The sequence below is a fragment of the Phoenix dactylifera genome, chromosome 4, assembly GCF_051530095.1.
Source record: "Phoenix dactylifera cultivar Ajwa chromosome 4, Ajwa_hap1_PhDact_Kaust_v1.1, whole genome shotgun sequence".
Lineage (NCBI taxonomy): Eukaryota > Viridiplantae > Streptophyta > Magnoliopsida > Arecales > Arecaceae > Phoenix > Phoenix dactylifera.
The window spans coordinates 53,844,034-53,862,010 of record NC_143193.1 but is presented as its reverse complement, the minus strand read 5'-3'; the positions used below and the strand labels follow the sequence as shown (position 1 = coordinate 53,862,010).

General features: G+C 42.7%; 1 protein-coding gene and 1 pseudogene across 2 annotated transcripts; one reads left to right on the top strand and one right to left on the bottom strand.

The window, feature by feature from the left end:
- Positions 1–657: 657 nt before the first annotated feature.
- LOC120112999 (heme-binding-like protein At3g10130, chloroplastic) lies at positions 658–13,012 on the top strand (annotated as a pseudogene). The gene is made up of 6 exons (XR_015977508.1): positions 658–662; positions 819–939; positions 1,037–1,141; positions 1,274–1,409; positions 11,414–11,523; positions 11,646–13,012. The product of XR_015977508.1 is annotated as a heme-binding-like protein At3g10130, chloroplastic (transcript).
- Positions 13,013–13,150: 138 nt separating this feature from the next.
- On the bottom strand, positions 13,151–13,896 carry LOC103705707 (uncharacterized protein At1g66480-like). The gene has a single exon (XM_008789531.6). The coding sequence runs from the start codon at positions 13,787–13,789 to the stop codon at positions 13,352–13,354; it is 438 nt and encodes a 145-aa protein (XP_008787753.3). The 5' UTR covers positions 13,790–13,896; the 3' UTR covers positions 13,151–13,351.
- Between the last annotated feature and the right edge of the window lie 4,081 nt (positions 13,897–17,977).

Sequence of the window (17,977 nt, the reverse complement as noted above, 5' to 3'; positions counted from 1 at the left end):
AATTGAGTGTTTTTATTTTTTATTTTTTTATTTTTTCGGTTTGAGAGGGCACATGATTTAAGAAATATGGACCACAAATAATGGAAGACGCCCTCGATATGGAAAACAAAACACGATCAAAATTAAATTAGAGGGTAAAAAATGGAGCTGCTTTGTGACCTTTGCTCGAACACTCGGCTTCTCTCCATCAGACGATCCTCCATTTTCCAACCCGGAAGCCCTCGGAATCCGTCAGCGACGACGGCGTCGGCGGTGGAGAGACGCAACGCATGAGACTCACATCTCCCTCGTCCTGGCCCTAGCCTCCCAGGCCTCTTCCGTCTAAATTGGTTGGCCAGCGAGGTCTAATTCATCTGAAGAATTAAAATAAAACTGATATTTGCATTGTGATTACTACTCCATTTTTTGGAAATTGTATTTGAAGTGCAACATTTGTGCTGATTTTGTAGGGTAAGAAAACATAAAGTTTTGTGAAATTTTTATTAGTTCAGTTTAGTGGAAGATATTCTCTTATGTTTTATTTCAAGTGCAGTATCCCTCTGATTGAAAGCCTGGTGCACAAAATCTGAAGTCTGAGAGGAGTTATCCTTATTGAACTAGCAATTTAGTTAACCCTCAAGATATTTTGTTCAATAACTCTTTATCATCATCACAAATATGAAGTTTGTAATATCAAATATCTGGTTTAAGTTTAGGTCTATTTTATGAATATCTTGGTAGTGATTAATTAGCACAACATGGTCTTGCTAAGTTCTTGCTCGGGATTTGTCAGTTTCGATTATCAGGCTCTTTTCTTGATATCTGTATTCATAATCAAGATGTGGAATTGTCAAACAGCCTTATTTTATTGCCGAGGCCACAATGCCTGGGAAAACTGGGTTTGATTTCAATGGCTCCTCTTAAGCTTTTAATGTCCTGGCTTCGTACCTATTTGGTAAGGTACATGAGCATGTTTGTGCTTCTCTTGGAAGGGAGAAAATTGTGGGAGTTCCTGTCACTTACACAAGTCTTGATCCTATCCTTTGTACTATTGCAGAATACTGCAAGTGAACAAATGGAAATGACAACTCCAGTATTCATTCGAAAGGTTCAATCTGGTGGAGAGAAAATGGATATGACAACACCTGTGATAACTAAGCAGGCAAGTTTCCATTCTAAATAATACTTCAGCTCTGTGATCTCTTTCATTCTTATTATTCACACAGCTTTCAGCCTATGTATATTACTACCTTCTCAAATTAGACATACTTTGAACGGGGTTAATGATGGTCAGTCAGGTGATCAGGGTAAGTGGCAGATGTCATTTGTGATGCCTTCGAAGTATGGTGCCAACTTGCCATTGCCAAAAGATCCATCTGTTACCATCAAGGAGGTGCCTCGGAAAATTGTGGCAGTCATGGCCTTTTCAGGTTGCTACTTCTATGAAATTCAATGATTTAGAATATTGTCACGCCCCGAACCCGGGGCCCGTGGCGCGAGCAGACGCCGCGCACCTACAGGGCGGACCCCGCAGGCACGCAAGGCAGATAAATCAGATCAACTATTAATAACTAATTAAAAATAAATTCCAGTTTTCAGATCAAATGTCCATATATACATAAGTCAAAAGAGAAAGTCTATATCCACCAGCTAACTACATCATGATCACTCCGTCCCGTAATCCCCATAATCATATATCATCACCTGCAAAAATGTAAATAGTAGGAGTGAGCTAACAGCTCAGTAGGCGACATCATGCAATAAAGTCGTCATATAACATGTCATAATGCATATAAAAGCAGCTAAACACATAAATCCAAAAATCCACACAATAATCTGTAAACCCAATCCGAGACTCAAAATAACTCAACCGCATGACTACGGCCACATCACCCAGTGGCATGGTTACACCGAAGTGCCAATACAACTCTCCGAAGAGCCGCTCCACTGAGCCAACGCACCACTGTGCCGCACCCCCTGGTGCCAAACTCACGCTCCACCGAGCCGCTCCGAAGAGCAAAACGCACCCCTGTGCCGCCACTATTCTATCACCGGTGGTCGCGGTGTCGGAACTAGTTCCTCAGTACAAGTCGACAGGGCCAACGTATCATCCCATTAGCGAAGTCTAGACTATAGTCACGCGGATTTTGAAAATCAATAAATCAACTTTCTATATCAAAATCATAATCATACTCCCCACAGTAAAGCGCATAACAATTTATGAAATTAAATATTTAATTTTAATTCTAACACATATTGCTAATAATGAATCAATAAATCAACATATGCAAGATACATGTTAGAATTCTACTTTAAAGCAACGGTCACCTACCTGGGTTCGCTTAAGAATCCCTGTCACAGATATCACGAACCCCTGTTTAAAACATAAACATTAATTATTTAATTAACTAAGAAACATAATTTTAAACTATTTCCAATTCCTTAAACTCCTAAGTTCATAGATCCAAGAATGGGCCCCTAAGATCAAACATAGACCCTAAAATCAGAACCCTTTAAACCCAAGTCAATTGTGGCCCAACACAGATTAGGCCCAATTGAACCAAACCAGATAACAGGTTCAGATCAGATTTCGGGCCCAACCCAAACCAGCCCACAGATCCAATCAGGCCCAACTCAGCCCAAGAACAGTTCCCTAGCCCAAACCAGATCTGATCAGACCAGATCAGATCAAATCTTAATGAACCAGATTATCCTCACATCAGGCTAACCCAAATTCCTGACTCAGATTCAGACCCTAATCAAAACCCATTCACTCAAACCCAGATCAAACCCAATTCACGGAGTAGGTGGAACCGGTTCACAGTTTAAACCTGGTTCAAGGTCTGGTTCACAAGTGAGGCACGGATCTCAAAGCAAGGAAAAACCCAGGCCGAATAAAGAAGAAGAAGAAGAAGAAGGAAGAGAAGAAGAAGAAGAAGAAGAGGAAAGGAAGAAGGGAGGGGGGGGGGTGGCTGGTGGTTTCGGTCGGCCCTCGGCGGCCGACCGTGGCCCTCGGCGGCGGCGCTCGGCCAGCCGCCGCCGGCTACCCCACCTTCACAGGCGGTGCCAGACGGGAAGAAGAAGAGAAGAAGGAGAAGAAGAAAAGGAAGAAAGAGAGGGAGGTCGGGGCTAGGAAGCCCGACCCCCGTTCGCCACCTCCGGCCGAACTCATCTCGGCCGGATTGACCCCGGCCGGCCGCCGTCGGCCGGCCGAATCTCACAAAGAAAATTCCCCAAAACAGGGGAAGTAAAACCCACCGATTTCCCATCATTTCTCTCCTTTAAATTCATAAAAAAATAGATCTATGTTGTCTTGCTCACCTCCGGTCTTCGACGAGTGGGTTCTCCGGCGGCGATGGCGGCTCCGGCGACGACAGTGGCTCCGGCGGAAGAGGAAAAAGCTTAAATTTTTAGAGGGGTGGGGAGGGATGGGGCTCCTCTGAGGGTTTCTCAACCCTTTTCACGAAGAGAGAGAGGAAGAGAGGGGGTTTGCGGGAGATTCGCGGGCCGTTCGGCCGGCGTGGTCGTCGTGGGGATGACCACGATGAACCAACTGAAGTCGGCACTCCTTGCCGACTTCAGTCGGATCTTCACACTCTAACTAACTAAAAAGAAATTTCGTCCTCGAAATTAAAACATACCTCAATCCGAGAACAAGGCAGGAAACTTCTCTCTCATCTCCTCTTCCAGCTCCCAGGTAGCTTCTCTCTCACTATGATTGCTCCACTGCACTTTTATATAAGGAATCGTGCGCCTCCTCAAAACTTGGTCCTTCCTATCCACTATACGGATAGGCTGCTCAACATAAGAAAGATCTGCACGGAGCTGTAAAGGTGCTACTTCAATCATATGACTTGGATCAGCAATATACCTTCTCAACATAGAGACATGGAAAACAGAATGGACCCCCGATAAAGCAGGTGGAAGTGCCAGCTTATAAGCAACAGCTCCAACTCTCTCGAGAATCTCGAATGGTCCCACATATCTCGGGCTGAGCTTACCCCGAACTCCAAATCGCATTACCCCTTTAGAAGGGGACACTCTGAGAAAAACATGATCTCCGATTTGGAATTCCAGATCCCGCCTCCTGATATCAGCATAACTCTTCTGTCTGCTCTGAGCTGCCCGAAGTCGTTCTCTGATCAGCTGAACCTTCTCCACTGTCTGCTGAATAATCTCTGGACCCAGAATTTCCCTCTCCCCCACATCATCCCAACAGATAGGTGATCTACACTTCCTACCATACAACGCCTCATAAGGAGCCATCTGAATACTTGCCTAGTAGCTATTGTTATAAGCAAACTCTACCAACGGCAAATGATGATCCCAAGAACCCCTCATGTCAATAGAACAGGCTCTCAGCATATCCTCCAGAATCTGAATGGTCCTCTCGGACTGCCCATCTGTCTGTGGATGAAAAGCTGTACTGAAGCTAAGAGTGGTCCCCAAAGCTTTGTGCAAACTGCCCCAGAAATGAGCCACAAATCGGGAGTCTCTGTCAGACACTATAGATACTGGAACTCCATGCAGCCGCACGATCTGCTCAATGTACAACTCTGCAAATCTCTCTAGTGTCATCCCAGTCTTAAATGCTAGGAAATGTGCTGATTTGGTCAATCTGTCTACAATCACCCAGACTGAATCATTACCTCTAAGGGTACGAGGTAACCCTGACACAAAATCCATAGTAATATGCTCCCACTTCCACTCTGGGATCGGCAGGGGCTGAAGCATACCAGCTGGTCTCTGATGCTCAATCTTAACTTGCTGACAAGTTAAGCATTGAGATACAAATTGGGCAATCTCTCTCTTCATATTGTTCCACCAGAACACAACTTTCAGATCCCTATACATTTTTGTACTACCAGGATGCACTGTATATCCCGCACTGTGAGCCTCCTCCATAATTTCCTTCTTCAGACTAGGATCATCTGGAACACAAACTCTGCCAATGAACCTCAATGAGCCATCCTCATGTATATGAAAATCAGGCTGAGATCCAGACTCAACATCTTTCTTGATCTTCTGGAGCCGAGAGTCATCCACTTGCGCTGCCTTAATTCTGTCAATGAGCGTAGGCTGGACTCGCAAGTTTGCCAACTTCAAGGTAGCATCCTGCAGATCCTCCAGGATATTTCTCTGAGTAGTAATCAAGGCTGCAACATTTCCTGAAGATTTTCTACTTAGAGCATCTGCTACCACATTTGCCTTCCCAGGGTGATAATGTATAGATAAATCATAATCCTTCAGTAATTCCAGCCACCTTCTCTATCTCATGTTCAGCTCCTTCTGAGTGAAAAGATACTTCAAACTTTTATGATCAGTGAATACCTGGCATGTCTCTCTATACAGATAATGTCTCCAGATCTTTAAGGCAAAAACAACAGCTGCAAGCTCAAGATCATGAGTGGGATAATTCTCTTCATAGGGCTTAAGCTGTCGGGAGGCATAAGCAATAACCTTCCCATTTTGCATTAACACACAACCCAAACCCTTCTTGGAAGCATCACTGTAAATGGTAAAATCAGTACCGGTAACTGGTAGGGTCAGAATAGGTGCTGATACTAGACGGTGTTTCAATTCCTTGAAACTTTTCTCACACTGATCCGACCATTCAAACTTTACTCCTTTGCGAGTGAGTCGAGTCAGGGGTCCAGCAATACTAGAGAAGCCCTCAACAAACCTTCTGTAATAACCGGCTAGTCCAAGGAAGCTGCGAATCTCAGACACATTACTCGGTCTGCTCCAGTCAACCACAGCTTCAATCTTCTTTGGGTCAACCATAATTCCATCCTTAGAGATAACATGCCCCAAAAACATCACCCTGTCCAACCAAAATTCACATTTCTTTAATTTACCATACAACTGATTCTGCCTCAGAGTCTCCAAAATAATCTTCAAGTGATGCTCATGCTCTGCCTGACTCCTTGAATATATCAGAATATCATCAATAAATATTATGACAAATTTATCCAGAAAAGGCTTAAATACTCTGTTCATCAGGTCCATAAACGCTGCTGGTGCATTAGTCAAACCAAAAGGCATCACAAGGAACTCATAATGTCCATACCTGGTACGGAAGGCAGTCTTGGCTATGTCAGACTCTTTTATCCTCAGCTGATGATATCCAGATCGAAGATCAATCTTGGAAAATACCTGAGCACCCTGAAGCTGGTCAAATAAATCATCAATCCGGGGTAGAGGGTACCTATTCTTAATAGTCACTTTATTAATTTCCCGGTAATCAATACACAGTCTCATGCTACCATCTTTCTTTCTGACAAATAATACTGGAGCACCCCAAGGAGAGACACTAGGTCGAATGAAACCTAGATCCAATAGCTCCTGTAATTGGTCCTTCAGCTCCTTTAGTTCAGCAGGGGCCATTCTATAAGGAGCTTTAGACAAAGGTGCAGTACCAGGGATTATATCAATAGCAAACTCGACATCTCTATCAGGAGGTAAGCCAGGCAGATCATCAGGAAAGACATCAGGGTACTCACTGACTACTGGTATATCCTCAATTCTCTGTTCAGACTGCTCAGAATCTGCAATTGCGGCCATAAAGATGGAAAACTCCTTTCTAAGAGATCTTATGCCCTGCATAGCAGACACTATCTGAGAAGAGACACCCCAGTCATCACCCATAAAACTGAACTCATCAGTACCCGGGATCCGGAAAGTCACCCTCTTCAGAAAACAGTCTATGGTAGCGTGGTATGCAGCCAACCAATCCATACCCAGGATTACATCAAAGTCACGTAAATTCATAACAATCAAATTAGCTCTCAAATCTCTATCCTCAACTAGTACTGGACAGGAAATGCAGATCTGACTAACTGTCATCGTAACCCCAGCTGGAGTACTAATACATAATTTCCTCTCTAAGGAAGAGTAGTGTAAATCGCACTTATGCACATATGAAGATGAGATAAAAGAATGCGTAGCACCAGAATCAAATAACACATAAGCATAAGTGGAAGATACTAACAGTGTACCTGTCACTACAGTGTTGGATGCCTGAGCATCCTGCTGGGTCAGTGCATAAACTCGTCCCTGGGTACGAGATCCTCCTCCCCTTTGCTGCCTGGGGACAGTTGACTGGGTAGCCTGTACTGGAGTGAAGGAAGTCTGTCGTCGAGGAGCTATAGAAGTCGGTGGCCTCTGCGCGGATCTAGTACGAGGACAACTGGAAATCCTGTGACCCGGCTGACCACACCCGAAACAAACTCCAGAAAAAGTCTGAGTCTGAGGGCACTCAGCTATCCGGTGGCCCTGCTGACCACACCTGAAACATGCTCCAATACCAGGTCGTGTCTGACGACACTCAACAGCTCTATGTCCAGTCTGGCCACACCTGAAGCACACTCCTGATATCCCCCTGCGATCCGGTGCAGTCCTCCCATATGGAACTCGCTGCCCTGCTCCTGGACGGAACTGCATAAGTCGGCGCAGATGCCGCTCACCGTCAGAATCAAAGTCCCTGGTCCCCTTCGACTTCCCTTTCTGAGCATCCTGTGTCTCCTTCCAGATGATCTCCATATTTTTAGCTCTGTCAACTAGGTCATCATAATCAGTCGAGTGAACAGCAGCTAAACCCTGACGCAGGCGAGGCCCCAGTCCTTCCTCAAATCTACTCATCCTAGATTTAGGGTCTTGGACAAGAGATGGTGCAAAACGGGACAACCGATCAAACTCAGCCTCATAGTCCTCCACAGTCATACTCCCCTGAGAGAGGCTCAGAAACTCCCTCTCCAGCTCCCTGATACGACTGGAAGGGAAATACTTGGAGTAGAAGGCCATGCGGAATCCCGGCCAGGTCACAGATCCTGCATCCTGCATCATGGTCCTCTCTACAGACTCCCACCAATGATGAGCCCGGTCCTGAAGCATATAGGTGGCAAATCTGATCTTCTCCTCCTCAGTACAACCCATGGCCCTGAAGGCCTTCTCCATCTCATCTATCCACCATTCGGCCTCTTGGGGATCGGTAGTTCCCTTGAAGGCCGGAGGAGCTAACTTCCTGAACTCTGCTATACTCCTCCCCTGATCTGAAGAACTAGCAGAGGGAAATAGCTGCTGTGGTCCCCTCTGCTGTCGGACTAACCCAACAACCTCTCTGATCAGCTCCATCACCTGGGTCAGACCTCCCATCCTGCTCTCCTGGCCATGATCTGGTCCATCCAGTACTGTCTGATCAGCCTCATCCTCCTGGACTCTCTCAGTCGGATGAGAAGTGGCTGGATCACTCCCGATAGTCTCGATCAGGCGGCGAGGTGCCACACGTGCACGGCGGGGTGGCATGCTGATACATACACAAATAACACAACATCAGGGTTAGATCCATCCACTGTAAAATTTTCTACTCCACTATCATTTCTTCACATGTGTCCCTATATTCCCTTTCTTTTTTTTTTTTTTTCCGAATACACATCATTAGTGTTAGATTTACCGACCCATAAGATTTTCTACCCCACTCTCATTTCTTCACATGTGTCCCTATATTCCTAAGTTTTTTTTTAATTATTATTATTTATTATTATATTTATTATGATTTTGTTTTAATGTCCCTAGTGATCTTTAACCTATGCTCTGATACCAATAAATCTGTCACGCCCCGAACCCGGGGCCCGTGGCGCGAGCAGACGCCGCGCACCTACAGGGCGGACCCCGCAGGCACGCAAGGCAGATAAATCAGATCAACTATTAATAACTAATTAAAAATAAATTCCAGTTTTCAGATCAAATGTCCATATATACATAAGTCAAAAGAGAAAGTCTATATCCACTAGTTAACTACATCATGATCACTCCGTCCCGTAATCCCCATAATCATATATCATCACCTGCAAAAATGTAAATAGTAGGAGTGAGCTAACAGCTCAGTAGGCGACATCATGCAATAAAGTCGTCATATAACATGTCATAATGCATATAAAAGCAGCTAAACACATAAATCCAAAAATCCACACAATAATCTGTAAACCCAATCCGAGACTCAAAATAATTCAACCGCATGACTACGGCCACATCACCCAGTGGCATGGTTACACCGAAGTGCCAATACAACTCTCCGAAGAGCCGCTCCACTGAGCCAACGCACCACTGTGCCGCACCCCCTGGTGCCAAACTCACGCTCCACCGAGCCGCTCCGAAGAGCAAAACGCACCCCTGTGCCGCCACTATTCTATCACCGGTGGTCGCGGTGTCGGAACTAGTTCCTCAGTACAAGTCGACAGGGCCAACGTATCATCCCATTGGCGGGGTCTAGACTATAGTCACGCGGATTTTGAAAATCAATAAATCAACTTTCTATATCAAAATCATAATCATACTCCCCGCAGTAAAGCGCATAACAATTTATGAAATTAAATATTTAATTTTAATTCTAACACATATTGCTAATAATGAATCAATAAATCAACATATGCAAGATACATGTTAGAATTCTACTTTAAAGCAACGGTCACCTACCTGGGTTCGCTTAAGAATCCCTGTCACAGATATCACGAACCCCTGTTTAAAACATAATATTAATTATTTAATTAACTAAGAAACATAATTTTAAACTATTTCCAATTTCTTAAACTCCTAAGTTCATAGATCCAAGAATGGGCCCCTAAGATCAAACATAGACCCTAAAATCAGAACCCTTTAAACCCAAGTCAATTGTGGCCCAACACAGATTAGGCCCAATTGAACCAAACCAGATAACAGGTTCAGATCAGATTTCGGGCCCAACCCAAACCAGCCCACAGATCCAATCAGGCCCAACTCAGCCCAAAAACAGTTCCCTAGCCCAAACCAGATCTGATCAGACCAGATCAGATCAAATCTTAATGAACCAGATTATCCTCACATCAGGCTAACCCAAATTCCTGACTCAGATTCAGACCCTAATCAAAACCCATTCACTCAAACCCAGATCAAACCCAATTCACGGAGTAGGTGGAACCGGTTCACAGTTTAAACCCGGTTCAAGGTCTGGTTCACAAGTGAGGCACGGATCTCAAAGCAAGAAAAAACCCAGGCCGAATAAAGAAGAAGAAGAAGAAGAAAGAGAAGAAGAAGAAGGAAGAGAAGAAGAAGAAGAAGAAGAGGAAAGGAAGAAGGGAGGGGGGGGGGTGGCTGGTGGTTTCGGTCGGCCCTCGGCGGCCGACCGTGGCCCTCGGCGGCGGCGCTCGGCCAGCCGCCGCCGGCTACCCCACCTTCACAGGCGGCGCCAGACGGGAAGAAGAAGAGAAGAAGGAGAAGAAGAAAAGGAAGAAAGAGAGGGAGGTCGGGGCTGGGAAGCCCGACCCCCGTTCGCCACCTCCGGCCGAACTCATCTCGGCCGGATTGACCCTGGCCGGCCGCCGTCGGCCGGCCGAATCTCACAAAGAAAATTCCCCAAAACAGGGGAAGTAAAACCCACTGATTTTCCATCGTTTCTCTCCTTTAAATTCATAAAAAAATAGATCTATGTTGTCTTGCTCACCTCCGGTCTTCGACGAGTGGGTTCTCCGGCGGCGATGGCGGCTCCGGCGACGACAGTGGCTCCGGCGGAAGAGGAAAAAGCTTAAATTTTTAGAGGGGTGGGGAGGGATGGGGCTCCTCTGAGGGTTTCTCAACCCTTTTCACGAAGAGAGAGAGGAAGAGAGGGGGTTTGCGGGAGATTCGCGGGCCGTTCGGCCGGCGTGGTCGTCGTGGGGATGACCACGATGAACCAACTGAAGTCGGCACTCCTTGCCGACTTCAGTCGGATCTTCACAAATATTATGTTTAAAATTTTGTTATTATAATCAACTGTTCTACGCAAGACTGTACTTTATACTTGCCTTCTAGATTATAAAGCACACTTATATTTGCGCAGCAGTTTTTCTGAGAATACATACATGCAGCATTACAATGGTCCAGTGGCAATATTAAATCTCTATCAACTGTTTATGATATATATCACAAAATTTTATTAGCATCAACGGTTTTCTTTATTTCTTTATATTTTATTTTTTTAGAAAATGAGTTGTAATTTGCTGTAGCCTGTAGCAGTTCTCCGATGATTGTATTGTGTCATAAACAAGGTAATTAGTTTAATCGGTCAAGATGACTGCATTAATATAATTAGCTGGTCCATTCTATTTGATGAGCAAAATAATTTAAGAAAATAAGCAGCAAATCATTCACTTCATTTACATGCATAAGAAATTAATTTCCCACCTCTCTCTCTCTCTCTCACTAAAAAAGAAAGAGAAAGATACTAATTTCTATTGTCAATGTTTAATGTTCTACATTTTATTTCAAAGTTTTATAGGTTTGTTGGCTGTGTAACTACTTATCTCATATTTCATGATTTTGATTACTGTAACAGTTGGTACTCTCTCTCTCTCTCAAAAAAAAAAAAAAAAGAGAGATCCACCATTGGAAAATTGACTGCTGTGTGTACCATTTGAATCAGGCTTTGTTAACGATGAAGATGTTAAGCATCGAGAAACCAAATTGCGAGAAGCTCTAAGAAGCGATACTCAATTCCAAGTGAAAGAGGATGCATTGGTAGAAGTTGCACAGGTAAAAACTTCCTTTTTTTTTTCAAATATCCAGGTAAAATTTAATTAACATGTTCTTGTAGGAGTGAATGAATTCATGGGGGAGTTCTGATTGTGGATTTCACCTGCTCTGTACTTCTGCAGTTTAACCCTCCATTTACACTCCCTTTTACACGTCGCAATGAAATAGCACTGGAAGTTGAAGGTAAGACCAAATAGAGCTCTACGACATATGCAAATATACAGTCCTTCGGATGTCAGATTTGGAGGGATGTCAGGATGCACCAGGTGTGCCTAAATCTATAGCAAGAAGCAACTGCGTACAGCTATCATCTGATTGTATACAATTAAATATACGGTTATATCTTTCTGTACATGGCTGTGGTTCAAATTATTCAGAGCATATTGTATAACAACAATTAATTGTGGAGAAAAGTTTATTATTGACATTTTCCCATGTTATTATAGTCCATACCTCATCCATATTTCCACAGTGGCTAGCTTTGGCATTTGTTCTATCCTATTTTCTCTGTTTCTAAGTTGTGCTTTCCATGGTTTTCACATATTTAATTTGTTAAACCATGCAAGTGTACATATTTGTTTGAAACTTGGTGCAGACTTTCAGACACTAAATTGCAGTTGCCATTAACAAGTCAGATAGTCGAACTTGTCTATTCATTTTGTGTTTTTAATCAAGAATGTTTGCAGGGCGTTTCATTTTTTGGTTTCAATTGGAGGAAATGTCTGTGTTGCATGGCTTTTGCACTCAGAAACTTGCAAAAAACTGAAAGCACAGGAGCTCTTTATTAGAGAAATTGTACTCATATTACACTTGCCATATATTGATTTGTTTTGCCGCTTATATTCGATTTAATTTGTTATTGCAATACATGTGCCACATATATCTAGCAATACAGTGATGATGGCTAAATATTTCTATTAAGTTGCTCTTAACCTAATGTCAGAACACCATCTACCACAGGCCACATGGGACCCTCCCATTGGTTAGAACTGTTTCAGACCTGATTTTCCACCAAGTATCTTAATAATTAGTTGTTAATTTGTCTCTTATTAGTGCGCTTTTGGCCCTCTAAAGTTTGTGTTCTTGGATTTTTTTTTCCCCGGCCAACCGAGCAACCACAGCGCGCTAAACGAATGCGTCAAGCACTATAGGATTAAAAAATACTACAAGGTGCATCAAACATAAGTTTGCCAATGGATACAGATGAGCAGCAATCTAAAATTAGCTAGAAATATCTCTCATCCTTTTTGTCTCTTGATCTTTAGCCAATTGCCATGCTACTGACCTTAAATCAGATAAGATCTAGATGAAGTCAGTCGAATCGCAACTCGACCCACGATATCAATCAATCTGTCGTTGTCACCACCGCCTAGTGCACGAGCATAGCTACAACTTTTACAATACGGTCAAAATGATCCTTAAGATGGAAGGTAAAGCAAATACCATCAAAAACAAGGTAAATTGTTGAGCAATATCGTTATTACCTACTTGTTTCATATATGCCTAACCATCTTTCTCTTGCAAGTTAAGAAAAGAATCCAGTTTGGTTTTGAACTCGTTGCCGTTGAACTTGTATTCAAAAACTTAAAACACAACCTCAGGCAACGAACTCAAGTAACTAACAAGATTTCCATTCAAAAGCTTTAATTTCACTATTAATTTCACTATATGGTTCATGGGCTATCTCTGCCTTTTCGAGACCAGCAACGTAAAGGAAAGAGAGAGAGAGCCCCTACCCGGAGCCGGAACTTATTAGTATACATGCTTGCGTCATCTCAACAAAGCAAGCTGTTTCATCCCATAAGTTCTAAAACAATAGTAATTGCGACTAGCAATCATTCCCTTCTGATATGCTTTCTAAAGCAGGCCTCCAGCCGATGCACTTCTCTTCACCATCACCACTCCTTCCATTGCTTGGTCCTCTCTGACCAAGAGATATCATACTGTCAAAGGTGACCCCTCCCTTACGTAGCAAGTCCTTCAACTCCTGCTTACTGATAACCATCTTGATCCTAACAACTCCATTTCCAAGTCCGGTCTCCTTGGTTGGCTTCTTCGGAGGGAGAAGATAGTAGAGCCGCCCGCTTCTCATATTGGTTGTGGGATCGAGATGGTGGACGACGGGGAGTGCGTCGGAGATCGCGTGCCCAGGGAATTCAGACAGAACTCGATAGGCTTTCAATGGTGATCGGTATCTGAGCATCTTCCCATCCATTCTCATGATCTCGATCATCTCCTTGTCCTGAATAGCTAAGCAATTCCCCATCAGAACTATATCTTCTTAGATGCCAGCAAGTTCTGCTGGACTAAGTGGACTTGCAGAAGGATGTTGGGTTGTGAGTGAAAGGCCTGAAGGGTGGATGGAGGGGGAGGACTAGTATTTAAAAGGAGATGTTAGAGAAAAGGACCTTAACTTGGAGGAATACTGCAAGGTTGCCCCAGACAAAGTATCACACTGGAGCCCACATACCCAACTTTTGTTTCCTCAGTTCTGAATTAAGTGGGCAGGACAAAGATTCAAAGTCATGTAAATTTAATATAGTAATGCCCTGTCCAATTACCTTTATTCGGATACTAACCAAGTCTGGACAGGGTAAGGAGTGCAGAAGAGAGCACAAGTTTCTGTCTCCTTGTTCTTTATTTTTAGCACGAAGGATACCTGTTAACTACGCTTCATATGCGGTTGAAAACAAGGCCTGGTCCATCAGTGAGTTGAAATGTAAAGAATCTGGGGATGGTGAACCAATGAGTGGGTCTACCTTCAACCTCCATTTGCTTCAGTGGGACGGATAGTTGGAGTAGGGAGGGACCGCTTATGGCACGGCTAGTGGTTTGACCGACAAGATACCAATATGAGCACTAACGTTGACCCATCACCGTTAATGCTGACTTCTTAAGCGATCCGTTCGATCTCTGAGAAGACATCAAGCAGCTTGTTTTTGATGATAGAGAGAATAGAATCTTTTGGTTCCAAGGAACCAAGGGCATAGACAACATAAATGTAAGCTTTAAAAGTAGTGTTAAGAAGTTAGGATCAGCTCTGTTCTCAACAAAAAATTTTACTTGATCATTAGTTAATAAAAGAGGTCAGGTTGCATGACATAGAGTGACCATCTTAAAATGTTGGCCGTTCATTAGAAGTCCTCGTTTAAGAAATTAGGACATATTTGGTTGGGAGGAGTTAGGCTTTGGAATGAGAATGCAAATGAGTGACTCCCATTTTGGCTATGTGGTTGAGGGCAGTTTCATTCTCATTTCGATTTCATAGGAAAATGAAAATATCCCAATCTTCCAAATTTCAATCCAAACTCTCCTCTACTATTCAAATCTCATTCAAATTCTGAATTCAATACTGATTATGAATCAAATACATTGGAAAATATGATCATTCCGATGTCCATTCCAGTCTATTCTGATTCGAATTCTGATTCTGATTAATAATCAAATGCACTCTAAGATGATCAACTACTTGAGAAATCAAAAACATGGGAATTTTGCTGGATTGACGGTCAAATTATCTGCCTAGCAAAATCCTTTGAAAGGCAAACAAATCATTCCAATATATATATTTCGAGTATCTATAGGTGATGCTCCAAGGGTGTCAAATCAAATTGTTTAAATACTCTTAGGGATTGAGTATTCTGATATTTGAACACTTTTTTCAGATAAAAAACAAGAGGAGCATATTAACAAAGTGCAAGAGTAGTCGCATCAATTTGCACCATACCTTTGTTTCAAATAAAACATGTGATATGCTAGTGCACTTACTAAGATTATTCCGATGATGCCCAATTTCATCAAATGCAGACCGTATAGATTTTGCTCAATAAAGATACTACCCTTTGCCCTCAAAAGAAGATGATTTAGAGCTGGTCACTGACTTGAAGCATGGCAATGGGAGGATTACTTATGTGTTTGAGGGTATTATGGAAAGAAGATGGGGGATGGTATGAGGTCATGAGGTGGTCCACATGAGATTAGCATGATTCATGATGGATTTATGAGAAGATTACTCTGAGTGGGTTGCGGGATAATGCTGTCAACAGAGACAGCACGCATGCCCCGGAGAGGCTGCTTAGTGGGGGTAGAAAACGATTTCCAAATAATTTATCTTCCATTCGGTGAACGTTCTTATCTCTCTTGTCTTGGCTCATTCAGCACGGATCTTCTCATACGGAGATCACAACCATCCGCGGAATTGACATCAAATAAAGACAGCGTGGAACAAGAGACCATCCACATTGCAGAGTTACTCCATCCAGCATTATGTCATTATGACATAAAAATTAATATTATAATCATAACATATGGAGATTAATGGCATGGAGCATATTTCACTAGTCGTGATATTTGCAGAACCTCTGAGAGAATCAAAACTCGGTGAGAAAGAAAAGGGTGGGGATTTTACATTATTCTATCCTCTTGGTTGGTAGACCGTTGGCGGACCGCATCGGTCGTTTTTTCCAAGTCTCAAAAACGCCACAAATTAATCACTATTTGCCATTCAAAACTATCAATTTTCTTCTTCTTCCAACCATCCGTGGCTTCAGAACCTTTAATCACACTTCTAAGCTTTTTTAACCTTTTCTTTATTAGAAACAGAGCAAATTAATCACTATTTCCCATTCAAAACTATCAAGTTTCTTCTTCTTCCAAACCTCCGTGGCTTCAGAACCTTTAATCACACTCCTAAGCTCTTTTAACCTTTTCTTTATTAGAAACAGAGCAAACTATATTTAGATAAGGTGATGATGCATTTCATGACGTTGGCGCGACGCATGCAACGTTTAATTATCATTTCAGCAACCACAAAAAGTGTGCGCACAAAGCATCTCTCCTTCCCACCCCCACCTAAAAATTTTACTCTCTCTCTCTCTCTCTCTCTCTGTCCCACTAAGAAGCCTTCACAGCACCAAGATTTCAACAGTCCTGTTTCTGTCTCTTCACATCGAATCTTTCCGCCATGGACATTGTGCGGCCGCCACCAGCTGACGCGGCATCTCGTCTATGGATGATTTGATCTGTGGTAGTGGGGAGACACCGACTCATGGACTTGGTGGTAAGCTTGCAGGTCACAGCCAAGACTCGGAAGAATTAACCGGGCCAACCGAGTTCTGAACTTGCTATACCTACAAAAAGATCACAAGCATGCGTTCCCTCTTGCTCACTTTTGATCTCTCTCAAAGACTTACCTACCCATTGATACACTTTAATCTCCATACTAACATCTGACTTGTGAGGCAAGCTGTGGGCAATGACCCATACAAGAGTTCTTTTGCATAGGTGGCAACCATGCAAATTCCTTGGTGCGCGAGTTTACCACTCCATCTTGCAGAAATTCCTTCTTTTTAGACTTAAGAGCAACAACTTCTTCTTTCCTTAGGAGCCATGTATAAATTCTTGCTAATTCTTGTCTTTTATCTAGGCTTACCTGGATGCTCTTGCATGCATGCCTCAGATATAACCTCTTGCTGGCATTATGTACAACGTAGCTTAGTCGTTCTCCGCAATGCATGCCTTGGTCAAACACTATCGATCACATCATCATGGATGCACTATCATCATGCTGGGGCTACAGCATGTCCAAAATCAAATTGCATTATGTTCTACCAAAGAATTAAAAAGTAGTCTATTTTTTTTTTATGAAGTAGAATTAAAAAGTGGTTAATCAGCACTAACTGAAACTTTTCAGAAAGCAAGACTTATTTCCTTAAATTTGAGGGATGCCTGCATTAATTAGATGGAAGCTGGCAAACTTTTATATTGCTTACAAAAATAAAGCACCCTCTTCTCTAACACCACATACAAAGTGAACAGAACTAATAAGACAAGTTCTGGATAATTCTACGGCCCTAGTAAAATTAATATATATTTACAAATCTCTATATCATGCTGCTCTCAGTGCATTGCCTACTTTGATTTCACCTGAACTAATTCAGAGCTATGATAGTATGCAGTACTGTGGTTGTGATGAAAACGCCTTGCAATGTACAAAGAGCTCGAGATTAGATTTTGCAACTAAAGCAAAGTCTTAGTGACAAGTTGGCGCACACCTGAGAAACTATGAGGAGATAGATATCGCCACTTAGGAGTTACAAGCGGTATTCTGGTCTAGATTTTGCAGGCAAATGAAACTGGGAGGTGGGTGGGGCAGTTGATAGAATGAGGCACTATATAGTTTCTATGGCACTTGTGAACTGCAGTGTTTATTGTTGTTGATGCATGGTTAAAGAAAATTGGCTTAGGCTTCTTTTTTCCCCTTTTTCTCAAAGCATTTTGATATATAGGTGTAGAAGGAAATGTTAGAAGATTGGGAAGCACCTCTGCATCCTTTAATATATATCAAGCCAGACTATAGAAAACAGGCACCCATTTGATTTCCACAAAAGAGAAGGAATTTCATATTCTCATATTTTTCCCTCTTCTAGAAACATATACTGTAATTAGCTAACAT

What these genes read in the sequence shown, in the direction of transcription:
- LOC103705707 (XM_008789531.6), bottom strand. Translation starts at nt 13,789, where the DNA reads ATGGGGAATTGCTTAGCTATTCAGGACAAGGAGATGATCGAGATCATG.